Source organism: Pollachius pollachius, assembly GCF_949987615.1.
Source record: "Pollachius pollachius genome assembly, chromosome: 10".
Lineage (NCBI taxonomy): Eukaryota > Metazoa > Chordata > Actinopteri > Gadiformes > Gadidae > Pollachius > Pollachius pollachius.
In genome coordinates, this window is record NC_136943.1 from 6,437,519 (window position 1) to 6,457,153 (window position 19,635).

Sequence of the window (19,635 nt, forward strand, 5' to 3'; positions counted from 1 at the left end):
TCCATTTTGTGTTTGGACACTGCAATCTCTCTCTTCTCAGCTCACAGAAGCACCGCTGATCCCACCGCTGCCACCAAATTTGTTGCACACTTGAAAATAAACTCAAGCGTGACTTGAAGAGTAGTTTCTTTAATGAGTTCTGTAAACATACACAAGCAAGGTACACATCTGGTTACGACACGCTCTGTCCGCCATGTCTCAACACTGCTCTACAGAATGTGTAGCTTTCACCAGACAGAGTGCACCAATAGACCAACGCCACTCTGTGGCGGAAATTAGGTACTACATGCATTACATTATATGGGCGTAAAGGAATATGGAGCACAATGTTTACAAAATGAAACAAAAACAAGAAGAATGACTGTTAAACAAATTATGGTAAAATGGGGGCGGGGGTGTACTTATCTAACACGCTATTCTCACATATCCATCACTCAACAAATTCTGAACTATCTGGGCATGGCCATATCAGCTTTAAATGAAGTGGGAAGAGGGAAGCGTTAACGGAAGAGGGAACAACACTCAGTAGTCCCCCTGCACCTCCACCCTAGGTACTGCCGTAGCCTCGTTAGAGCCAGGAAACACTCTGTCCTGAAAGTATTCAGCAAAGGTATTTATTACATCATTTAAATTACAGAAAGTTCTTGTAAGTCACTTGTTAGCAAACATTTAGTATGAATTAATCAGAATCACGTAGCCCAAGGAAAGAAATGTAGCATTGTGTGCAGAAAATCGCTATGGTTTTCCTCTGTCAATACTGTAGCTGCAAATTCCCTCCGGCTAATTGGCTTCCAAGGAAAATGCACGAGAGTGAACATTTTTAGACAAACCAATACCTGCAACCTCGCTGTAAGTGTTTGTGTTGTTAGTTCACGTCTTCACATTATTGGGCTCAGACAACCTGGTGTGTGGACATCTAGTCAAATATATCATATCGTAAAAGCTCAAACCATAAAAGTATACAAACATCCATACACGGCTGTAACACATACAACACATCTTCTGAGATTTATATTAGCTATGTACTTGTACAGTAATAATGATGTTTCACAGTAGGCTTGGTTTGGTGGTGGTGGTCTTGTTATTCCATTGGCCCCGGCAGAACCGTGTGTTAGTGTTACAGTCCGTGTGGTTAGTGTGTGATGAGCTACTCCCCTGTTCCTCAGCGAGAGGGTCCTTGGCCTGTGTTCCGATGGGCTTTGTCCGAGACAATTATTCACAGCCAGCCCCATTCACTCCCCCGCCATCCACTCTCCGACACACACCATTCATCATAAGCCCTTGTTGTAAGTCAACACTCTGCAATCTGTCGCCATGGCAATCTCCGGCTCAAGGTGAGAAGCCTCGATCTGCGGGAAAGGCACAAAAAAAACAACACGCAAAGCACACAAAACGTAACGAATCAAGCGGGAATTCGATATGTTTTTTCTTCAATCTTTGAGGCTGCTGTCATTGGGTAGAAAAGATGTCCGGGGCCCCGTGGAAAATCAATGCGACTCATAATTAGACGCGGAAGAACACATCTGGGGTTGGACGAGGAAGGGGCATGCAGGGGGTGGGGGCTGGGCAAGAGGTGCACTTGTCAAGCCAAGTGCATGTAATTGGAATTCTACCCCAGCTGTTTCTCCACACAGAAGAGGGGGCTGCGTCGTCAGCGCTTACAGCAGCAGCAGCAGCCGCTGCGGTTCACTCAGCGGCACAAGGACAGCCCAGAACGTGTTACCTACCTGAGACATCTGTGGAAACAGGCTAATGGCCAGCGGCAGGGAGAGGCTGAACGTAGCCAGGCACACTAGGCTGTGGATGGGGAGCCGCAGTCTGCGGTGGTTCTGTAGGAACCGCATTCTGTGGAAGCGCGGTTGAAAAATCAACTACAAGGCTGTGGTGCGGAGTGGCTTTGCTTGTTTGTCTATCTGTCGTGGTTATGTGTGCAGTAATAATGGTTTTAAGAGTGTGTTTATTCCTTAGAGGAATGCTCAGTATGCCATCTGCAGATGGGGCAAGCTTGATGTTGGATTAGACCTCTGGTGAATGAACACCAAAAACATTAGAGTGAAAATTGCCGGGTCAGTGATGTGAATAGTCTTAAAGGGCAATGACCAAAAAAAGGAGAAAAATAAATAAAGCCAAAATCTCTATAAAGACCCGTTTATGTTGTAGTTTGTTTCATTAGATGCCACTGAATTCTACACACTGGCCCTTTAAGACTGTATCTACATACACATACGGAGACATATCGGTAAACAACCATGCACGGTACATTCAGACACTATCTGTACACTCACTTCTCTAGGTAGGACATAAGGATGGGCGGTAACACGAAGATGGGCATGGGCAGAACCACACGTGTGAAGGCGGTCTCCATGATGGCCTGGAGAAGGACAGGGGGACAGGAGGAGAATTCACATGTGGGTTCAACGCACGGCCATGTGTTGAGATATACAGTATATGTGATTTATTCCCAGCAACGCATACAGACACGCAGTGTCCCTTTTTCATCACAATCATTGCTTTGTCCGGAGTCATAATTCAACTTTACTTTTCTGTTTAGAACTTCATTTGGGTTGTGTTGAGACATGCAGACAATTCAAGTGGTAAATGAGTTACTGATTGTGTGCAGATTAAAAACAGTTCCAAAGGTCCAGTATATTGTCTGGTGGAATGTTTCAAGGACAATACCAGTCTTAGTGGTCAAAACTGTCTCTCCTGGCTTTACTAAAGCATCCGATACCAATATAATTTGCTCTCAAGCAAAAATACTCTTCAGCGGAAACATTACAAGGAAGTCAGTTTGACAAATGATATTGCCATCAACAGATGTTTTAGTCAAGCCCGGATCGATGGTTGTACAGACGATGGTTCAATCACTCTGACTGGTTTGGCACTCATGGTACTTAGAGGCATGAATCCTGAAACAATATAACAAGCACGGATCAATCAAACAAGATTTCTGTGCTTCTCTTTAAATCGATATGGCCCGAAGAGAAACAAATGGTGGTAAAAATTGAATGTTGAACAAGATGCATGGCTGTAGTGATACGGTGGCATTGCGCAGGCCTGAACCAACAGCCGCCTAGCTCTTTAATGTCAAACCACATAGAATCAACAGCATCAAATTGATGGATTCCCCATGCATGGAGAAGACAGTCCAGTCGAATGAGATAATGCAGTTATGTCTAAACATATTATTGTAGGAGGTCGCAGATAGTGTAATGGCTGGGGCGGTCGACTCTGGACCCATAGATAAAGGGTTTGATCCTCCGTGTGCACACCTTAACCCTACCTGGGACCTCATGACGTGTATCTATGTACACTGTAAGTCCCTTCGGATGAAGGCGCCTCCTATATGACCATATCGTGTGCTTCATAGTATAATAGCCTAAGTCATATTTTGGTCAAATTGTGATATCTAACCTTACTCTACTCTTCTAACGCTGCTGATTCACTGTGCCTCACTGGATATATCCTAAGCCAATCAGAGTGCTTTTTACATTCCATAATCACGATCTGCCAAGTCATCTATTTGACTTGAAATACAGGATAAACCTTAAAATACGACTGAGGCAATTATGCTATGAGTCTAACGATATAGAAAACTTTCAACACGAAATGTGTTTTTTTCCTATGGTACGGTGGCACCACCCACTCACATGCTTAGCAGCGATTTTAGACGATCCGACCACGTTGCCGTCGCCGTCCAGCACGTCGATGCCCTCGGTCAGCTCGCTGTGCCTCATGAGGCCCACGTTGCAGATATTTGCACAGGCTGAGAGACAGAAGAGATAGGCTTAAAGAAGCATGTAAGGCACAGCTGGTGCTTTTAATGAAGGAAAATCACTATGATTCTGTTGACCTCAATGGGAACTACTTTTTTTGTGGAGGGCATTAAGCATATGTGTTTTGTGATTTAAAATGTGTGGTTGTATTTAAATGCTTTGATTAGGAACATACTAAATATTGGGTCTGCTATTTCTTTGATATGCACCATTTTGCTTTACTTACAAATTGTGGGTTCAATATGGAGTGCATGCTGTAATGCATCCAATTGCTGATGTTAAACTTTAACATATATTCTAACATGATGGCATGATATCATCCAAATAACCTTTCAATACAGTCCATACATACTCCTTGATTGCACATGTTGATCCTCGTATAAATCGGACCCCCTAACCCTGTCTTAATCTCTGTCCTACCAGTGGATCCAGTGCATAGCAGAACACCAGTGCGTACCCACAGCTGGGAAGGGGACCAGTCTCTGGATAATCATGCGGGTGGATGGGCTCAGCTTGTTGGCCTTCTGAATCAGCACATTCAGTCCAACCTACAGCGCAAATATCCAATTAGGTAACATTGATTAGTTGCTATTACACTAATAGGTAATATTTTACCATTAGGGTTCCTTAATGATCCATTAATTACCATTAGTTTATGCAGCAGTAACCGTTACTATGCAGTATTAGCATAGTGGTTATGGTAAGGGTAAGGGTTAGGGTTAAGGTTAGGACAGGTTACAGTTTGGGTTAACAATAACCCTAACCCTATAATTGAACACCTTAGTTAACAAATAATGTTAATTAACAGTTCATTTTACTGTATAACTCTTACAACTTCTTTATTAATATTAAATGTATATATTATTATATATATGCATTGTCACTACAACTACTTTAAAACCGAACATGCACAACTGATTTGTCCATGAGACTGCCACAAGGATTTATCCTTCTGATAAGCACAATTGAATTGAATGTAAAAACCCAATGGTGTGGACCGGCAGTAAAGGGAGGAATACACAATCTTAATGAGGAGCAGGGACTTACTGCTATGGAGACGGCACTGGTCACAGCCCCCACGTAGCCTTGCAGAAACTTAGCAGTTGGCGTCGGCTGTATAACAATATCAAAGGCATGATATAAATGTATAATATATTTATATATATTATATATGTGTGAAATACATATCATATAGAACACAACTTACTTGTAGAGCAATATAAATTGTATGTGTGCAATATATCAGGTAGAAAAATGCTCCTTTTCAAGGTTTGATAATTATTGTTACTCTGGCATTCTAAAAAAAAAAGTTTACTTGTGAGTTGCCTTAAACTTGGAAGCCTGCGAAATCACTACATAAACAAATAAAATGACGATAAAATCAATCAAATCTACTTTAGATGATAATATTCGTTTTCAGTGTCTAATTGTGACCCTGGAAACTATGAAGATGAAGTGAGTGGGTTTAACCTTCCCTACCTTGGTAGCATTGCGGTTGGCATAGTTCACACAGGCATTGTGACTCTGATTCAGCCACTAAAGGATGCAAGGAAGGAAGGATGGAAAGAAGGAAAGAAGGAAGTTTGGTAGGTACATAACAAAGTGATACTTTAAGCCTTCACTGCATTCCAATCTTTAAACCGCATAATGTCTGAATTGATGTATACTGTACCTGCCAAATGATGGTAGAAACCACTGTCTGATTTGGAAGCAGAAGGCCGATGACCTACACAAAATGTGATATTAAATATTATGACCTCCCTCTTGAGTCTAATGAGGAAAATAAATGCACATAATTTAAATGCATTCACGGAGCAGATGGACATCAGCATAGAGGAGTCAACTTGTGGAAAAGCTAAATTATGCATTCAGAAAGCATATGAGATATCATGGGCTACAAAAAGGACTCACAATCGGTGTTCCGAATGGTACATAACCTGCAGCGTAAAAAAATCAAAAACAAACAAACACACAAACCACAAAACCATATTCGCCATGAAGGATTATGACAGAATGGTTTGAGACACAACTAAAAAAGTCCACGTTTGGGGGGAAGATCTTCATCTGAAGTCATACCTGACATTCTGAACGGCATGAAGATCTTCTCTCCCGTGTCAGGGTGAATGATGGCCTGCGTGCAAAGAGTGTGACATCATCACCATGCTGCCCGCCGCAAGGGCGCAGGTCATTTAAAATGCACAGCTACGAGAGCTAGCACACAAGATAAGCCGGCTGCCTGTCACCTCTGGATCCACTCTGCCCACACTAACCTGTTTGACCTTCTGTGCTTCCCACAGCTGACCGAGAAGGAAAAACACATAATGGTTAAACGAGGATGACTCATTAGTTGTATAACAAGACAATGTGTGAGGTTTTGAGACCATATTAACGAGAAGGTCGACTCCATTGACCAACTCTTTGACTATAGGGCCGCATTTTATCACGCACGCTAGTTAAATATTACGGTATGAGGACTGAAAGATGACCTGTTGGTTGGACACTCCCGGTGGAAGTCTGTCATGTTTGAAATCGTCCAGGAGTTTGATGCATTCTTGCAACCGTTCCTGTAGAGAAGCAAAAGGCGAAAACAGGCTTCAATGTTTTAGGACTACAGGGAATATCAACTAGATTACATCATTCAGACATTAGATTCAATGCATTTAAATGCTGACTGCACCTCAGACACTAACAGCGTGCTGGGGTCTATGATGTCCACAAAGTGCCTCAGTCGACCAAGGAACGAACCCTGTCGAGGGAAAAATATGGTAGATGGTGAATTGTCGTAAACTCACCCCAAATCAATATTTCTGTTCAATAGTATCGGTTCTCTTTTAATGGTCCCCCCTTCCGCTTAATGAAACTATGAAGGATTTGTTTTCTCTAGCAATCCATATGATATTCCGCTTGTCACAGAGGAAATAAATGACCCATCATTGTGCTGCACAGTCCCCCCAGTTCAGATAGTCTGGTCCAATATATTTTTTGTGGCAGTCAAAAATAACTCACTAACTATCACTTTGAAACCATCTTTCGATAAAAGTGTTGCAGCGTCCAGCCATGCTTGTATTAATCATCAGCCAGGCTTTATAATTTTCCTTTTTACTTCGCTCCTTTGGACGCAAACATGCCAGCTGAACTATGTGTGCCAACACTCTGAAAAGGCCCCATGGCAGTGTGTGCCAAAACCCCCCCCCCATCTCACCCACCTCCCTTTTGTTGACGAGATCAGCATGCTAAAACACAGGCAGTCGCTTCCATCAGATCCCCATGAGTGATGTAAAACCCAACAGTAGGAGTCTACAGCCAACCCAACCTCGGGAATGTACAGCCACAACAGTGGGAATGTACAGCCAACCCAACAGAAGGAGTTTACAGCAAACCCAACAGTAGGAATCTATGGTCAACCCAACAGTAGGAATGTGCAGACAAGGAGAAAGAGTGTACTGGCATGTCATCAATTGAACTTGAATCAATCCCCAATATAATTTACCCCCCCCCCCCCCCCCCAACTCTATTGATGAGCCCGAACTCTGCAATGAACTCTTTGGCTTCGGAGCAAAGAACAACATTTGTCATCTGTCGCTCCCTGAATGTCTCCAGGTTATCTTCGGCAGCAGTCTGTCACAGGAAACGCTGTCTGAAGGCCTACATACAGTCTGCACAGGCCATATGCTCTGCTCATGCTGCAATGCTGCCTTCTCAGATTAGACTGGATAGAGAGAGAGAGAGAGAGAGAGAGAGAGAGAGAGAGAGAGAGAGGCAGAGAGAGAGAGATGGAGAGAGTGAGAGAGAGAGAGATGGAGAGAGAGAGAGAGAGAGAGAAAGAGAGATAGAGAGAGAGGCAGAGAGAGGCAGAGAGAGAGAGAGAGAGAGAGAGAGAGAGAGAGAGAGGGGCGAGAGAGATCCATGTGCTCAGACTCTTTTAATTATGTATGTGTTCCAGCTCTTCAGAGAATTGGAGGCTTTGGTGAAGATGGAGCTTCATGCACACCGCGGGCACAGAGCTTTAGGTTGAGGGTGGATACAACAACAAGGAGAGCCTTGTCTCAGCCTCTCCATTTAGCCTTGAGGAGGGAAGGAAGATACTCATACCACACGTGTTACAGATCTTCTCTTTATTCACTTAGTACAGGGTTTTAGATGAAAAGGAGTCTGTTGTAGGTTAGATTAGACTGAGTCGGATTATTATATTGGATAGAGAACGAGTTGGAATCAGAAATTACTACAATGCGGGAATCAGCAATCCTTAATATATAGATATATTTTATTATTACAAGGCTATAGCACTATATTACTACTTTATTGTATAAAATAAACAACAAGTGATTGATAGTAGTGGTAGTTGTTAAATAACCATGCAAACAATAGATAAAGAACGTGTGTAAATGTACAAATAATCGTTTAGTTACAACAATTATTGCCATGAACATGATGTGTACTGCACCTGTCCTTAATAATGGATATTTATCTACATGCTCCCTGGTGCATTTGACCTAAGGTCGTTTATATCCTAAAGTTGCCCAAATCGAATTCCTTTCAGAGGGAATATAATAGCTTTGCAAAAGTCTACCAGTGCAGCCTCAGAGCAGGTTGCTTGCAGACTTGTTTTAATTACAATCCCATGCACACAGTAAGTAGGCGATTTTCAACAATCGTAGACGGGGGGAAAAAACATGAACAACAGGACCTGCAGAATAAAGAGAACTGGTGGTGAACTCGCTGAGCGCTGTGAAGTGTTTTGGTGCTTGAATGAGGAGGAAATGTCAATGAGTGGAGGGGCAACGTGGACATATCGACGATAACATCGCATAAAGAGAATCCTTCCTCTGGTGCCTTTATCGCCATCCCAGCCAGAGGAAGGACCGCTATGGACGGATTGTCACTTTAAAGTTCTCATTCCTCGTGGAGACCCAGAAACAGGGCGGTTATACCGCGCGTCAAAGGCAACTTTCGCCACTCAGCATCGCTTCTCGGAGCACCCAGAAGCGCAGGGTGATTTTTAGGTGTGCAGAATAAAACACAATACTATTGCAATGCATGCAAATTAAAGTTTTAAAAGGAATTACCTGGTCATGTTGCGGTTTCCCAAGCTGAAAAGCAGGATACACGCCCGGCTCCGTCATGACACCGAATGATCTGTGTTAATGAGGCGAATCATGGACAGATTGGAGTGGAGTTGAACTACAGCTCCTGTGAAAGTAGTCGAGCAGCGAGGCGCAGCGTCTGTCGGGATGTGTAGTTTCTAGATTAAGTGAGACAACATAGGACATCGCCGCCCCGAAGAGCCAATAGGGGGGATGGAGTTGCATAACTGTTTGTATTGATACGCTGGCTTTGATTGCAGGAGAAACAGTTGATGCACTGGAAAATTAAGACTTTAATTAGGCATACTGATGCTTAGTACGCAATGCTGATTGGCTTGTGCAATGCACATATACAAAATAACAAAATAAGTCAGGGTGGTGAGATGTGCTAAAATGACGACAACATATAAACTGGCGACAAATCAACGATGTCATTAGTTTTGTTTTTGGGTGTTTGCCCTAGGAAAAACCTGCCAATATGCAACTGAAAGATCGATACAAAGATAGAGGGATGATATAAAGAGCAGGGTAGCCAAGACAACCGTACAACATGCTCCTCCTCTTACGTCCTGCAGAGGGTGCTGTTGTGACTGCGTAAGTGGATGCTAGTAAACAGGGCCCCCAAGAGGAGATACAACGTTATAACTTGCCAACTAGCTCCAAAACTTTAATTATGAATTCTCCACTAAGTTTTGGTAACGAAATTATAAGAGTTAAGATTATGAAGACTATGAAACAAATATTTTTTAAACTGTGCACTTTATTTTTGATGTATCAACATATTGCAATAATGCAAAGCATTGCCATTGGCTACAGTGGTACTGAAAGTGATATCAGTTTGTATCATTTCTTGACAAAATAATGTAAAAGAATAGTGTAAATTGAATAACTCTTTACTGAATAATATATTCATTTAACACTCGCATAATAAATAACAGAGATGTCTTGGTCAATACTCAAACATAACGATTTTGACAATAAAACCAAAAAACGGATCATAAAATACATAAATAGGATACCTACATTGTTCTGCTTTGAGCGAGATGCAAGGATGGGACATTTTAGTTGTTGCTTATGATGAAGTAATGCATTAATGTTGTGGTGTGATGTATGAGCACTTTCTCTAGCCTATATTTTTTCTTTTCCCAATATCTTTAAAAAAAACGTTGCATCACCACAATTAAACTCTTTCCAGTTGTAATTCAAATTCAAAACGATTAGATGTTTTTAACATGTGCAAAAAAACATCAAAACTGTTCATTTGATGACCAAGCGTCATTAGCCCTATACCCTGGAACATGAGATCGGAAGGTCTATGTGGAAGCAGTATGCGATTTGTAAAGTGACAAGAGCGTAGCATCATCTTCAATGTATCTCAATGTAGTATCGCAATTAGCATGACCAGAAGCTACAAGGGAAGGAACGTCCTGGTAGCCAGCGCTTTCCTCCAGCACCGCACCAAACAGGGGTTGTAACAAGCATGCCGTTTTTTCGGGGGGTAATACGTGGTGGTAGTGTCTACATCGACAGGGCAGTAGAAGCAGAGAGAAGGCCTCGCTGACAAGGAGGCCCAGAGAGTGGGGGGGGGAGTTGTCTTAACTAGCGATCTCCCAGACAGGACCTGTGTTATCCCTGTGCATAATAAATCCTTTCTGAAAACGGGAGTTACTACGATCTATCGTTTGCCTCCGAGTCTTTGACATGGGGTTACAAATCTTCTGTCCTAGCGACGTCTTTTTGCCGGTCGCTGTCGCTTGTGTCGGCCGGGCGCGGTCACTTGTGTCGTGCGCGCACTTGGAGCAGCGTGGGCGTCTGCTCCATGATACGCAGCAGCAGGTTGTCGATGTAGTCCTCCAGGTCTCGCACCTGGAGCTTCAGCTTCTTCAACTCGGCTTCCCGCTTGTCCAGCATCGCCCCCTGCTGCTCGCTGTCTGCCTGCTGCTTCTGCATGTCCATCTCCTGCTGCAGCAGCAGCGAGATCAGCTCCATGTTAGACAGCTGCTGATACTGGGCTGTGTTGTCCACACTCGGCAGCTAGAGAGGGAGGGAGGGAGGGAGGGAGGGAGGGAGGGAGGGGGAGAGAGAGAGGGAGGGGGACAGAGAGAGAGAGAGGGTGGGGGAGAGAGGGGGAGAGAGAGGGAGCGGGAGGGCAAGAGGGAGGGAGGGGGAGAGAGGGGGAGAGAGAGGGGGAAGGAGGGAAGGGAGGGAGGGAGGGAGGGAGGGAGAGAGAGAGAGGGAGGGAGAGAGAGCGGGAGAAGAGGGGGAGGGAGGGGGAGAGAGAGAGAGGGAGGGGGAGAGAGGGGGAGAGAGAGGGAGGAGGAGAGAGGGAGGAGGAGAGAGGGGGAGAGAGAGGGGAGGGGAGGGAGAGAGAGAGGGGGAGGGAGGGAGGGAGGGAGGGAGGGAGGGAGAGAAAGAGAGGGGGGGAGAGAGAGGGGGAGGGAGGGAGGGAGGGAGGGAGAGAGATAGAGAGAGAGAGATGAAGGGGGAATAGGAGGGGCCATGGAAAGGTTCAAAGGTCACAGCTGTGTGATGTTCTAGGTCACATGTTGACGTGCATGTTGTTCTGATTCACAGAGCAGGCGAATCAACCCACAGATTATATTTTGTGGTATCTATTAGTTAACTTTCTGCTGGTCACTTTTATGTAACAACATGCTGCTGCATATCTTTACCAGGATGCTCAAGGAAAATATATTTGCTCTTCTCAATGTGCCTTTCCTGGTAAAACACGACAGATGTCAAAGGTTTGAGATGTGTTGTCATCTTGCTGCTGTGTGTTACCTGACTCCTCTCAGGCTCAGCTGCACTCTGACTGGCCGTGCGGCCCGGATGTATGGTGGACTTGAGCTTCTCCAGGACAGAGCGGCCCTCCTTCTTGTCCGACTGGCCCCCTGTGGTGTTCATGGGCTTCACTGGATGGGGGCTGGAACACAACAAGTCAACGGCCCTTCATATTGGACTCAGGCGTGTGGTCAATTTAGTCGAATCCTCCCGGTCCGTTATGCTACATTTAACACTAATGGGGGTTTGCTGATGCTTACATCAGAAAATACATCAATGCTTCTCCAACAGCTTAATGGATCAACATGGAGAAAATACGGCCCTTCATGTAACCAAGATCACACAAGAAGGTCTAAAAAACAACTCTGGTTTTTTAGTTTTTAACAAACAATAAGTCGCGCTAGGCCAAAATGGGTTGATAATACACTAAGAAGGAATTATCAGTGAGTATGAGCAGTTAGCATTATCATGAGTAAGCGTACACTGATACACCGGAATATACTGTGTAAATGTAAGGACTATGCTTGTTAAGGGAATGGTTCAATTAGAAGTAGAGTATCTAGCAATACGCATTAGCACGTTAGCGATACATACATTATTACAACAGGAATATATCAAGTAAATTTGACAAAAAACAGCAATAACCGATGAGGTACTCCTTGTTTGACTAAAGCGCAATTAGGAACTATGAGGAAGATCTACTATTTTCCATTTTGTCTTCTCATCACAATGAATGGTTTGTGGTCTGGAATGTCAATTAAACATCAAACTGAAACATGAATGAAATGAGCAACATAAAACTGAAACAAAGCAAAATGTGCAGCCAGAGTCATCCTTCATTTTGGATATACAAATGAAGAGCTTCACATGCAATTGACACCCAACAAACAACAACAAAAAAGGTGTAAAAAAACGGCAGCACAACAGAATCATACGCACACATCCGCCAATTAAGTCCCTATTTACAAGATGTGCCGTTTGTTGTGTATAATTCCTACGCCTTACACACATTGTAACTCGGGTGGTTGTCTATTTTCAAGTGGAGGTTAGTAGCAGAAATCCCTGTGGAGCTTAAGTGTGAGGTCTCTCACCTGCTCTCCTGACGGGGCAGGTTGCAAGCTGGATCTATCTCCTCAGGCAAAAGTGTGTGCAGTGCTTCGGTCAGGGGCTGGGCAGTGGTGGATGGAGGGGGGAAGGAGGAAGAGGGAGAGGAGGTGAACGGGGCCACAGCCAGTGTGCTGTTGAACCCGGCGCTCTGTAGCGTTCTCAAGGGGTGGATGGAGCTGCATGAGGACTCTGGGACCGAGTGAGGTAGACCGCCTGGGGTGGAAAGGGCCGAGGAAGAGAGGGACGGGGAAGGTTTGGAGTTTGAAAGGGTTCTCTTCTCAGGGGCTACTTTTGCGTGGAGTTCTTCAAAGCTGCTTCTGGTCCCCGTTGTGGTACATTGTCGTGTATGTGTGAGCTCCATGGCGTCCGGGTCTGCTTTTGAGGACGTGTCGCATTCTATATTTGTTTCAATAAAGTCGCATGTATCTTCATGTGACAGTGGAAAGACTTGAAGTGAATTACTGGGTTGATGTGGAAACTGTTGTTCACCGGCCTCCCCCTGAAGCCTTTGATTCGCAGGACATCTCATCCCACTTGGTCTGAGACGTGCACTGACCACTCTCGATGATGACGACGATGATGATGAGGATAACGAAGGTGAGTCTTTCTTATTGAGAGTCACTAGGCTGGCCTGGAGGTTTCCATTGCCATCAAGGTCCTCATCGATTGTCTTGTTCAAAGCATCTTTGGTTCTATCTTGATTCGACTCAACATCAGCTTGGGCAGATGTTAGGCTGACTAAAGAATCCACTTCACAGATAGTTGGTTGTTTCAGTTGAAGGAGGTCACATCCCTCATCTTCCCCAACTGGTAGCATCATAAGCTGTTCATTGGATAGGGTACTTGTGGTTTCCAAAGAGACATTAGTCTGTGTTGTGCTAAACGTCTGATCTGGCATACTCATCTCCATATGGTAGTTTGCTAGCAATATGTCTTCAGATGGCTGTTGGAAGATTGTGCCGAGACCTCTGAGATGTTTGACAGGGTCAGCCATTTCGGATGGGGATGAGCCTTCAGAATCAATGAAAGTAAAATCGGAGTCATTCACATTCATGTTCAGGTCTTCAAATGTGAATGATTGAGATATGTCGTTGTTTGTACATGGAGGGTGATCTTGGTCCACAGGTGGTGTGTATACTGCGGATTGTAATATGGAGGAAGTGTCACCAATGTCAATCATATTAGACTTGGTGACCGCTGCGGACAAGCTACCCAAGAAATCAGACACTACCATTTTGTCATCATGACACACTTTGTCCCCTATCCAATCATTGTTTTCCAAATGATTGGCATTTTTTGGAGCGACACTGCTCAGTGCGCTGTTGACTTTGGGCTCGCTACGATTTCCAATACCGACACGTCCGTACAAATCCTGTTCAAACAGCATCCCTCTCCAGCGATCGTTCTCATCCTCTAACGGCTCATACCTAAACTTCTTGAGGTTCTCTTCAGATTGGAAAGTCGGCGCGGTTAGGTTTTCATACGGTGAGGTCAGTACGCTCAGGGACTCTGACGTCTCGCTGTTCGAGAGATGGTCCGGAGATACGCTCCGTGTGCTCCTCTTGCGGTCCGCCTCCCTGCCGTGCTGCCGGGACGCGGCACCCGTCTGCGACAGGAGGCAGGCTTCCTGCTGGACGGCTAACTGCTGGCCTCTATGCAGCCAGGTGTCGGAATCGTTCACAGGGGTTCTGAGTAACCTCCGGGGGGGCAACGGTGGAGGCTGAGCATCATCTGCCTTCTGTTCTTCTATGGTGTGAAAGGAATTACTGTTCAGAAGAGCCTTACTACCTCTTTGAGGATGACTTGGGATGGCTTTAAACGTTTTTGGGGGGAGAGGCCCCTTTGGGGAGTTAAGCCTGCTCGAGGCGAAGGCATCAAAGAAGTCGTCGCATTCCTCCTGGCTCTCAGACGCGGAGCGAGGCGCGGAGTGGTTGGGGGAACAGGGAATGGGGGATTTTGGAAGCAACGCTGGGAGGGAGATCTGCCTCGCCATCGGCCTCGGCCGCTCCCTTCTCGCGGAGGCTGTTTTCTTTGGTTTTGCGTCGTGAGACGGGCCGGGGTTGAAGGGAGGTGAGTGGGAAGAGGCCGGGACAGAAGGGGAGTGAGGCACGAGAGGAGGGGATTTGCGCAAGTCTTCGGCTATGAGCTCCTCAAAGAAGGGGTTACGCTGCATATGGGTGAGGAAGGGGTTGGAGGTGGAAATGGGGGTGGTGGATGGAGAAGATGTGGCTGAGAAGGGTGAGGAGTGATTCCCGTTGTCGGGGGAGGCTGGGCCATTGGGGGAGGCCGAGGGGGAGGGGAACTGAAATTGTTGGGGAATGGGTGAGCGGGGAAGGAGCGGGGGGGGCACATCTGAGCTGCTTTCTACCTTAGGAGAAACCTCCAGCCTGTGAAGGAAATAGGGCACAAGTAGTCTTCTTAGTTAATAATGTGCCGGTTGACCAATGGGGAGCAATTCTTTACACACAAACAAAAAACAAGACCATCCGAATGCTTGGTGACATTCATGTAAGATTGGACTTTTTTTGCTGGCTGCACAACGGAAATTTGTGAAGCTTTTGAAAAGTTCCGAACTAAAAGAAAGAAGAAAGCAGGATGGAAAGTGCAACTGAAGACAATTCAAAGAAGCAAAAAGATGCGGTGCTTGCAGATCATTTCAAACCGAAGAATATAATAGTGTATAACAATCCCGTTTGATCATGCAGACTGCTGGGTGAACCCACTTCAAACATTGTAATTTACTGAGAACTGAAAAGAAACCTCAAAGATGAGAAAGCTGTAGGGGGAGAAACATGAAATGATATGGCATTGCAGAAAATGCTGTGTCAACTTAATTGAGCCCCATTCCAACTGTGCAGGGGGGGGAAGCAGACACTCTCAACCAACAACCCCCCAGGCAGACACCCTCAAACACCACGGGGCAGGCCTACAGGCATGGCTCATCTCGCCCTCACCCACCTTGGTTTGTTCTGGGTATCAGTGGATCCAAACCAACCCCTCAGCCTCCCCTCTGCGGCCACACCCGCCTGGCCCTGCTCCGACTTGGCCGGGAGGGAGTCGCTCCTTCCCCCTGAAAACAGCGCCTTCTTCTGTTTCTTCCCGTCAGCGGCCGAGGCGTCTGTCGGCCCGGGCGCCTGCGGGGGACGACCCCCCATCCGGGCGCTCTGGACCGCTGACACCGCTGGATCGGGTTCCCTCTCCTCCTCCCGCTCCTCCTTCTTCCCCTTGTCGAAGGACCAGCGGCGGCTCTCGCCGGGGGAGGTGGTGGGGTCGCCGCGCTTGGTGAGGTTCTGCAGGGACCGCGACAGCGGGGAGCACTTCTCCAGCAGGACCAGCTTGGACTGGAGGGCCGCCGAGCTCCGGGGCGTGGAGGGCTCCGAGTCGTAGACGTGGCTGCCGTTGATGCACAGGGAGGACTTGGACTGGGTCATGGTGCGGCCCCTCAGGGCCTCCACGGCGGGGGAGGTGCGGGCGGTCGACGTGGTGATCTTGCTCGCCTCGTCGCTGAAGGCCCGCTTGTGGGTGAGGACCTTTGTGGTGTGTTGGCTCGTGAGCACTGTTGGAACACAGCGATGGGGTTAGCGAGGGATGTTTGTTTGAGTCGCATTAACATGCCATTCTCACACATATTAACAACATTAGTATATTTATTTATTAATCATTCTATTTTTTCTTCCTTTTTTCTATGCTTTTACTACTGGTTTTATGCCTAATTTAATGTTCTCATGCTCTTATTTCCTATTATTTACTGTTTTATGATCATGTACATTGTATTGTATACTTGTATATTTATATATTTATGTGAAGCACATTGAATTGCACCAGTGTATGAAATGGGCTATATAAATAGACTTGCCTTGCCTGGCCTTGCCTACCTTTCTTAGCCAGGTCGGCCTCGCCATAGAGGCTGTCCACCCTGACCTTGCTTGTGTAAATGGGGGAGCTGGGAGGATCTGCGAGGAGATCCAGGCTGGGAGGGGGGCCAAGGTTATCGCTGGCCAGAGACGACACACTGCTCTCCGACGCCAGCGAGGAGCAGGATCTGGTGTCGGACGACCGCCGCAGCTTCCCCTTGAAGAAGTCCTTCACCTTGCTTCTCTTCTCCTCCACCACCAGCTCCGTCTCCCCTGACGGCACCCCGACACCCCCCTCTCCGGAGGGCTGTCCCAGGTTGCCCGACACAGCGGCGAAGCGACCGGGCAGGATGGCCGAAGAGGACTCCACGTCTCCGCGCTTCCTGCCAGTGACGCGGTCCTTGAGTTTGCCGAAGGCGGAGCGCGGCTTGTCCTGCATGTTGAGGTCGAACATGCTGGCGGTCATGTTGTTGCGCGTGAACTGGACGGTCACCTGCATTTCGCCTCGTTCCTTCTCCTTCCTGCCCGCCTTGGAGTTGAGCTTCATCCATCTGTAGCCAACGAGAAACAGAGGAGACATGGCGGCGTCCACCCGTAGCTTGAGATCATTTGATATGAATACAATGTGTGTGGGTGGGCAGCCGATGTGAAATGGTACCACTCCCCAAACCAGCCTGCCTTGAGACACTGCCTTGAGGCATTTCTGGCATTGAATCACCCTGGTACAGACAAAAGCTAAATAATGCATCTAAGAGAGGTTTTACGACTCACTCTGGGGATGATCACAAAACTTTAGAAGCTCCTTTTAGAATCTAGTCATGCTGACGTGTATGTGTGTGTGTGTGTGTGTGTGTGTGTGTGTGTGTGTGTGTGTGTGTGTGTGTGTGTGTGTCAAAAATAAATTATCAAATCAATCCAAAAGTGCCTACCACATTTAAAATAATTGAGAATCATGAAACATAAAAGCACAGTAAAGCAGCACATAGATGCTGATGCAATCTCCTTTCTATTTTACGCAAGACATCATGAAAGCCTGTAATAATCTCCAAAAATGTATATTTCATGAAGCCAGGGCTTTTACACTTAATTAATGAGCATAAAACTGAGACAAAATGTGCCCTGCGGATGGAGTTGTTAGCTGGTTGGCAGCAGGGAGGAAAAGTCACAGAAGAGGCTACAAATGATAGAAACTATTTTGATTCCATGTAATGCTATTGCCATGTAATACCATGTCCCTACAAAGCTGTGAATAAAAACGTCAGGCCTTTCACTCCTTACATAACACATCTTAGGTTCTCCTTAAACTGGGTGGACTGTTGTTCAGTTGTGTGCAGTGAGAACAACTTGTTGAGATTTGTTCCTATAATACCGTCTGTCTAGTCATAGCGTTTGCCTCTGCTAGACGGCATGCTCCTTTTAGTAGTTTGCTCTAACCCTGATGACCAAACTAACAAAAAATAAAATCATCAATGTGTGCTTAAGATAAAGATGGGATTACATTTGGATTGTTCTACTATCGATGAGACCCATTCCCTGATTCTCTTGTGGAACAACAGGCGAACATAACAAAGTGGTACAATTTGGTTGCAACATGAGCCAAGTATTATGAAAATATGCCATTGTCACGTGAAAAAAATAAGTTATTGCTGTCCTAAAATAAAGCTAATAAGGAATAACTCTGATGTTGATTGGTTAATGATATTAGGAAGTGTATAACTTATTTGGGACCGATGCCTGCCTGTGTATGTAGCCTGAAGTTTGTGAAAGAGCCATGCATTGAAAATGTGTGTGTGTGTGTGTGTGTGTGTGTGTGTGTGTGTGTGTGTGTGTGTGTGTGTGTGTGTGTGTGTGTGTGTGTGTGTGTGTGTGTGTGTGTGTGTAAATGTCTCCCCCACAGCAGAGTGAACTACAAATGGTCAGCCATAAAGGTTATTATGAGGACACTTAACTACTATATATAAGCGAACCACAAGCAAACCTAAATAACTAGTTTTTCTGAGCGTAAGGCATGGCGTTGTTGAAGATTTCACCTCAAATTACTCTTCATGCAACTTCAATTTGTCCCTCGGAGTGCACATTTCTGAAAAAGGAGGCCTACAACAGTTTTACCAGAACCATTTCCCTTCACATAAGTTTGTATTGAAGCCCATGACATCCAATCCAGATTTGGGTTTTGCTTCAGGCAGTGAATAAATAAAAGACCAAGTGCTGTGTGGTAAGTACCATCAGCAGCCCTTCAGCTAGATGGAGGAGCGCATTTGGACATTGAGTTAATGAGTCTCTATATGCCAGGAGAAAGTTGAGCCGTGCTGCGCAATTAGAGGTTGGGGAAATTAGGCAATTATAGAAACATGCGGTTAAAAATAAACCAATCAAAGTCACTGACAACGACTTTCATTGTTCTATGACAATGACAGTTTGATGTTTCTGAATGTGTAGTGGACGTGACCGACATTGAGTGTGCAGGTGATGCAGGTGGACGGAAATGCCAATTGTGACCTACTCATCTCTTGGACACATTCCATCATTAAAGATCCTATCCAGTGGGATGGAGGCTTGTCCCAGGAACACGTCCAGCCCAATCAGCACCCGGTGCATGACCGTGAGCACAAGGTCGCCGCTCCCGGGGGGGTAGGCGCTGCGACCCCCCTCCTCCAGCACCCCTGGAAGCAGCTCGAAGCAGCACTCCTCGTTCCACTCGGGCACCGGAGCCCTTTCCACCAGGCCGGTGGTGTACTTCTCCTTGCCCACCTGGATGATGGTGTACAGATAGCGGCTGCCGTGCTTGCCCTTCGTCCGCAGACCCCTCGCGCGAAGGACGGTGACGTTCACATGCGTAGGCACCCATCGTTGGTCGTCGTCCAGGTCTATGAGGGACATCATGGTGACGGCAGGCTGTTGTTTGTAGAAGTCCTGACTCGTCTGCACCTGGAATTCTGCGGATCTGGAGTTTAGTGGCGCATCGGTGGGTCTGTTCTTCGGTACAGTGTCGTCCCGCCTCGCCTTCGCCTGCTCGCCGTCCGCTCGGAGTCA

At 46.1% G+C, this 19,635-nt stretch overlaps 2 protein-coding genes across 2 annotated transcripts; both read right to left on the reverse strand.

Annotated features, from left to right (window-relative positions):
- Positions 1 to 1,271: 1,271 nt before the first annotated feature.
- Positions 1,272 to 8,899, reverse strand: sfxn5b (sideroflexin 5b; the record flags this gene model as incomplete). The annotated part of the gene is made up of 14 exons (XM_079744622.1): positions 1,272 to 1,349; positions 1,728 to 1,845; positions 2,286 to 2,371; positions 3,651 to 3,766; positions 4,234 to 4,324; positions 4,824 to 4,889; positions 5,256 to 5,312; positions 5,449 to 5,502; positions 5,688 to 5,713; positions 5,853 to 5,907; positions 6,047 to 6,073; positions 6,263 to 6,340; positions 6,454 to 6,522; positions 8,843 to 8,899. The coding sequence occupies 14 exons, from the start codon at positions 8,897 to 8,899 to the stop codon at positions 1,272 to 1,274; spliced, it is 978 nt and encodes a 325-aa protein (XP_079600748.1).
- Positions 8,900 to 10,633: 1,734 nt separating this feature from the next.
- Positions 10,634 to 19,485, reverse strand: LOC307081631 (uncharacterized protein; the record flags this gene model as incomplete). The annotated part of the gene is made up of 8 exons (XM_079744882.1): positions 10,634 to 10,894; positions 11,642 to 11,783; positions 12,733 to 12,961; positions 13,715 to 13,810; positions 14,102 to 15,135; positions 15,707 to 16,304; positions 16,624 to 17,153; positions 19,106 to 19,485. The coding sequence occupies 8 exons, from the start codon at positions 19,483 to 19,485 to the stop codon at positions 10,634 to 10,636; spliced, it is 3,270 nt and encodes a 1,089-aa protein (XP_079601008.1).
- Between the last annotated feature and the right edge of the window lie 150 nt (positions 19,486 to 19,635).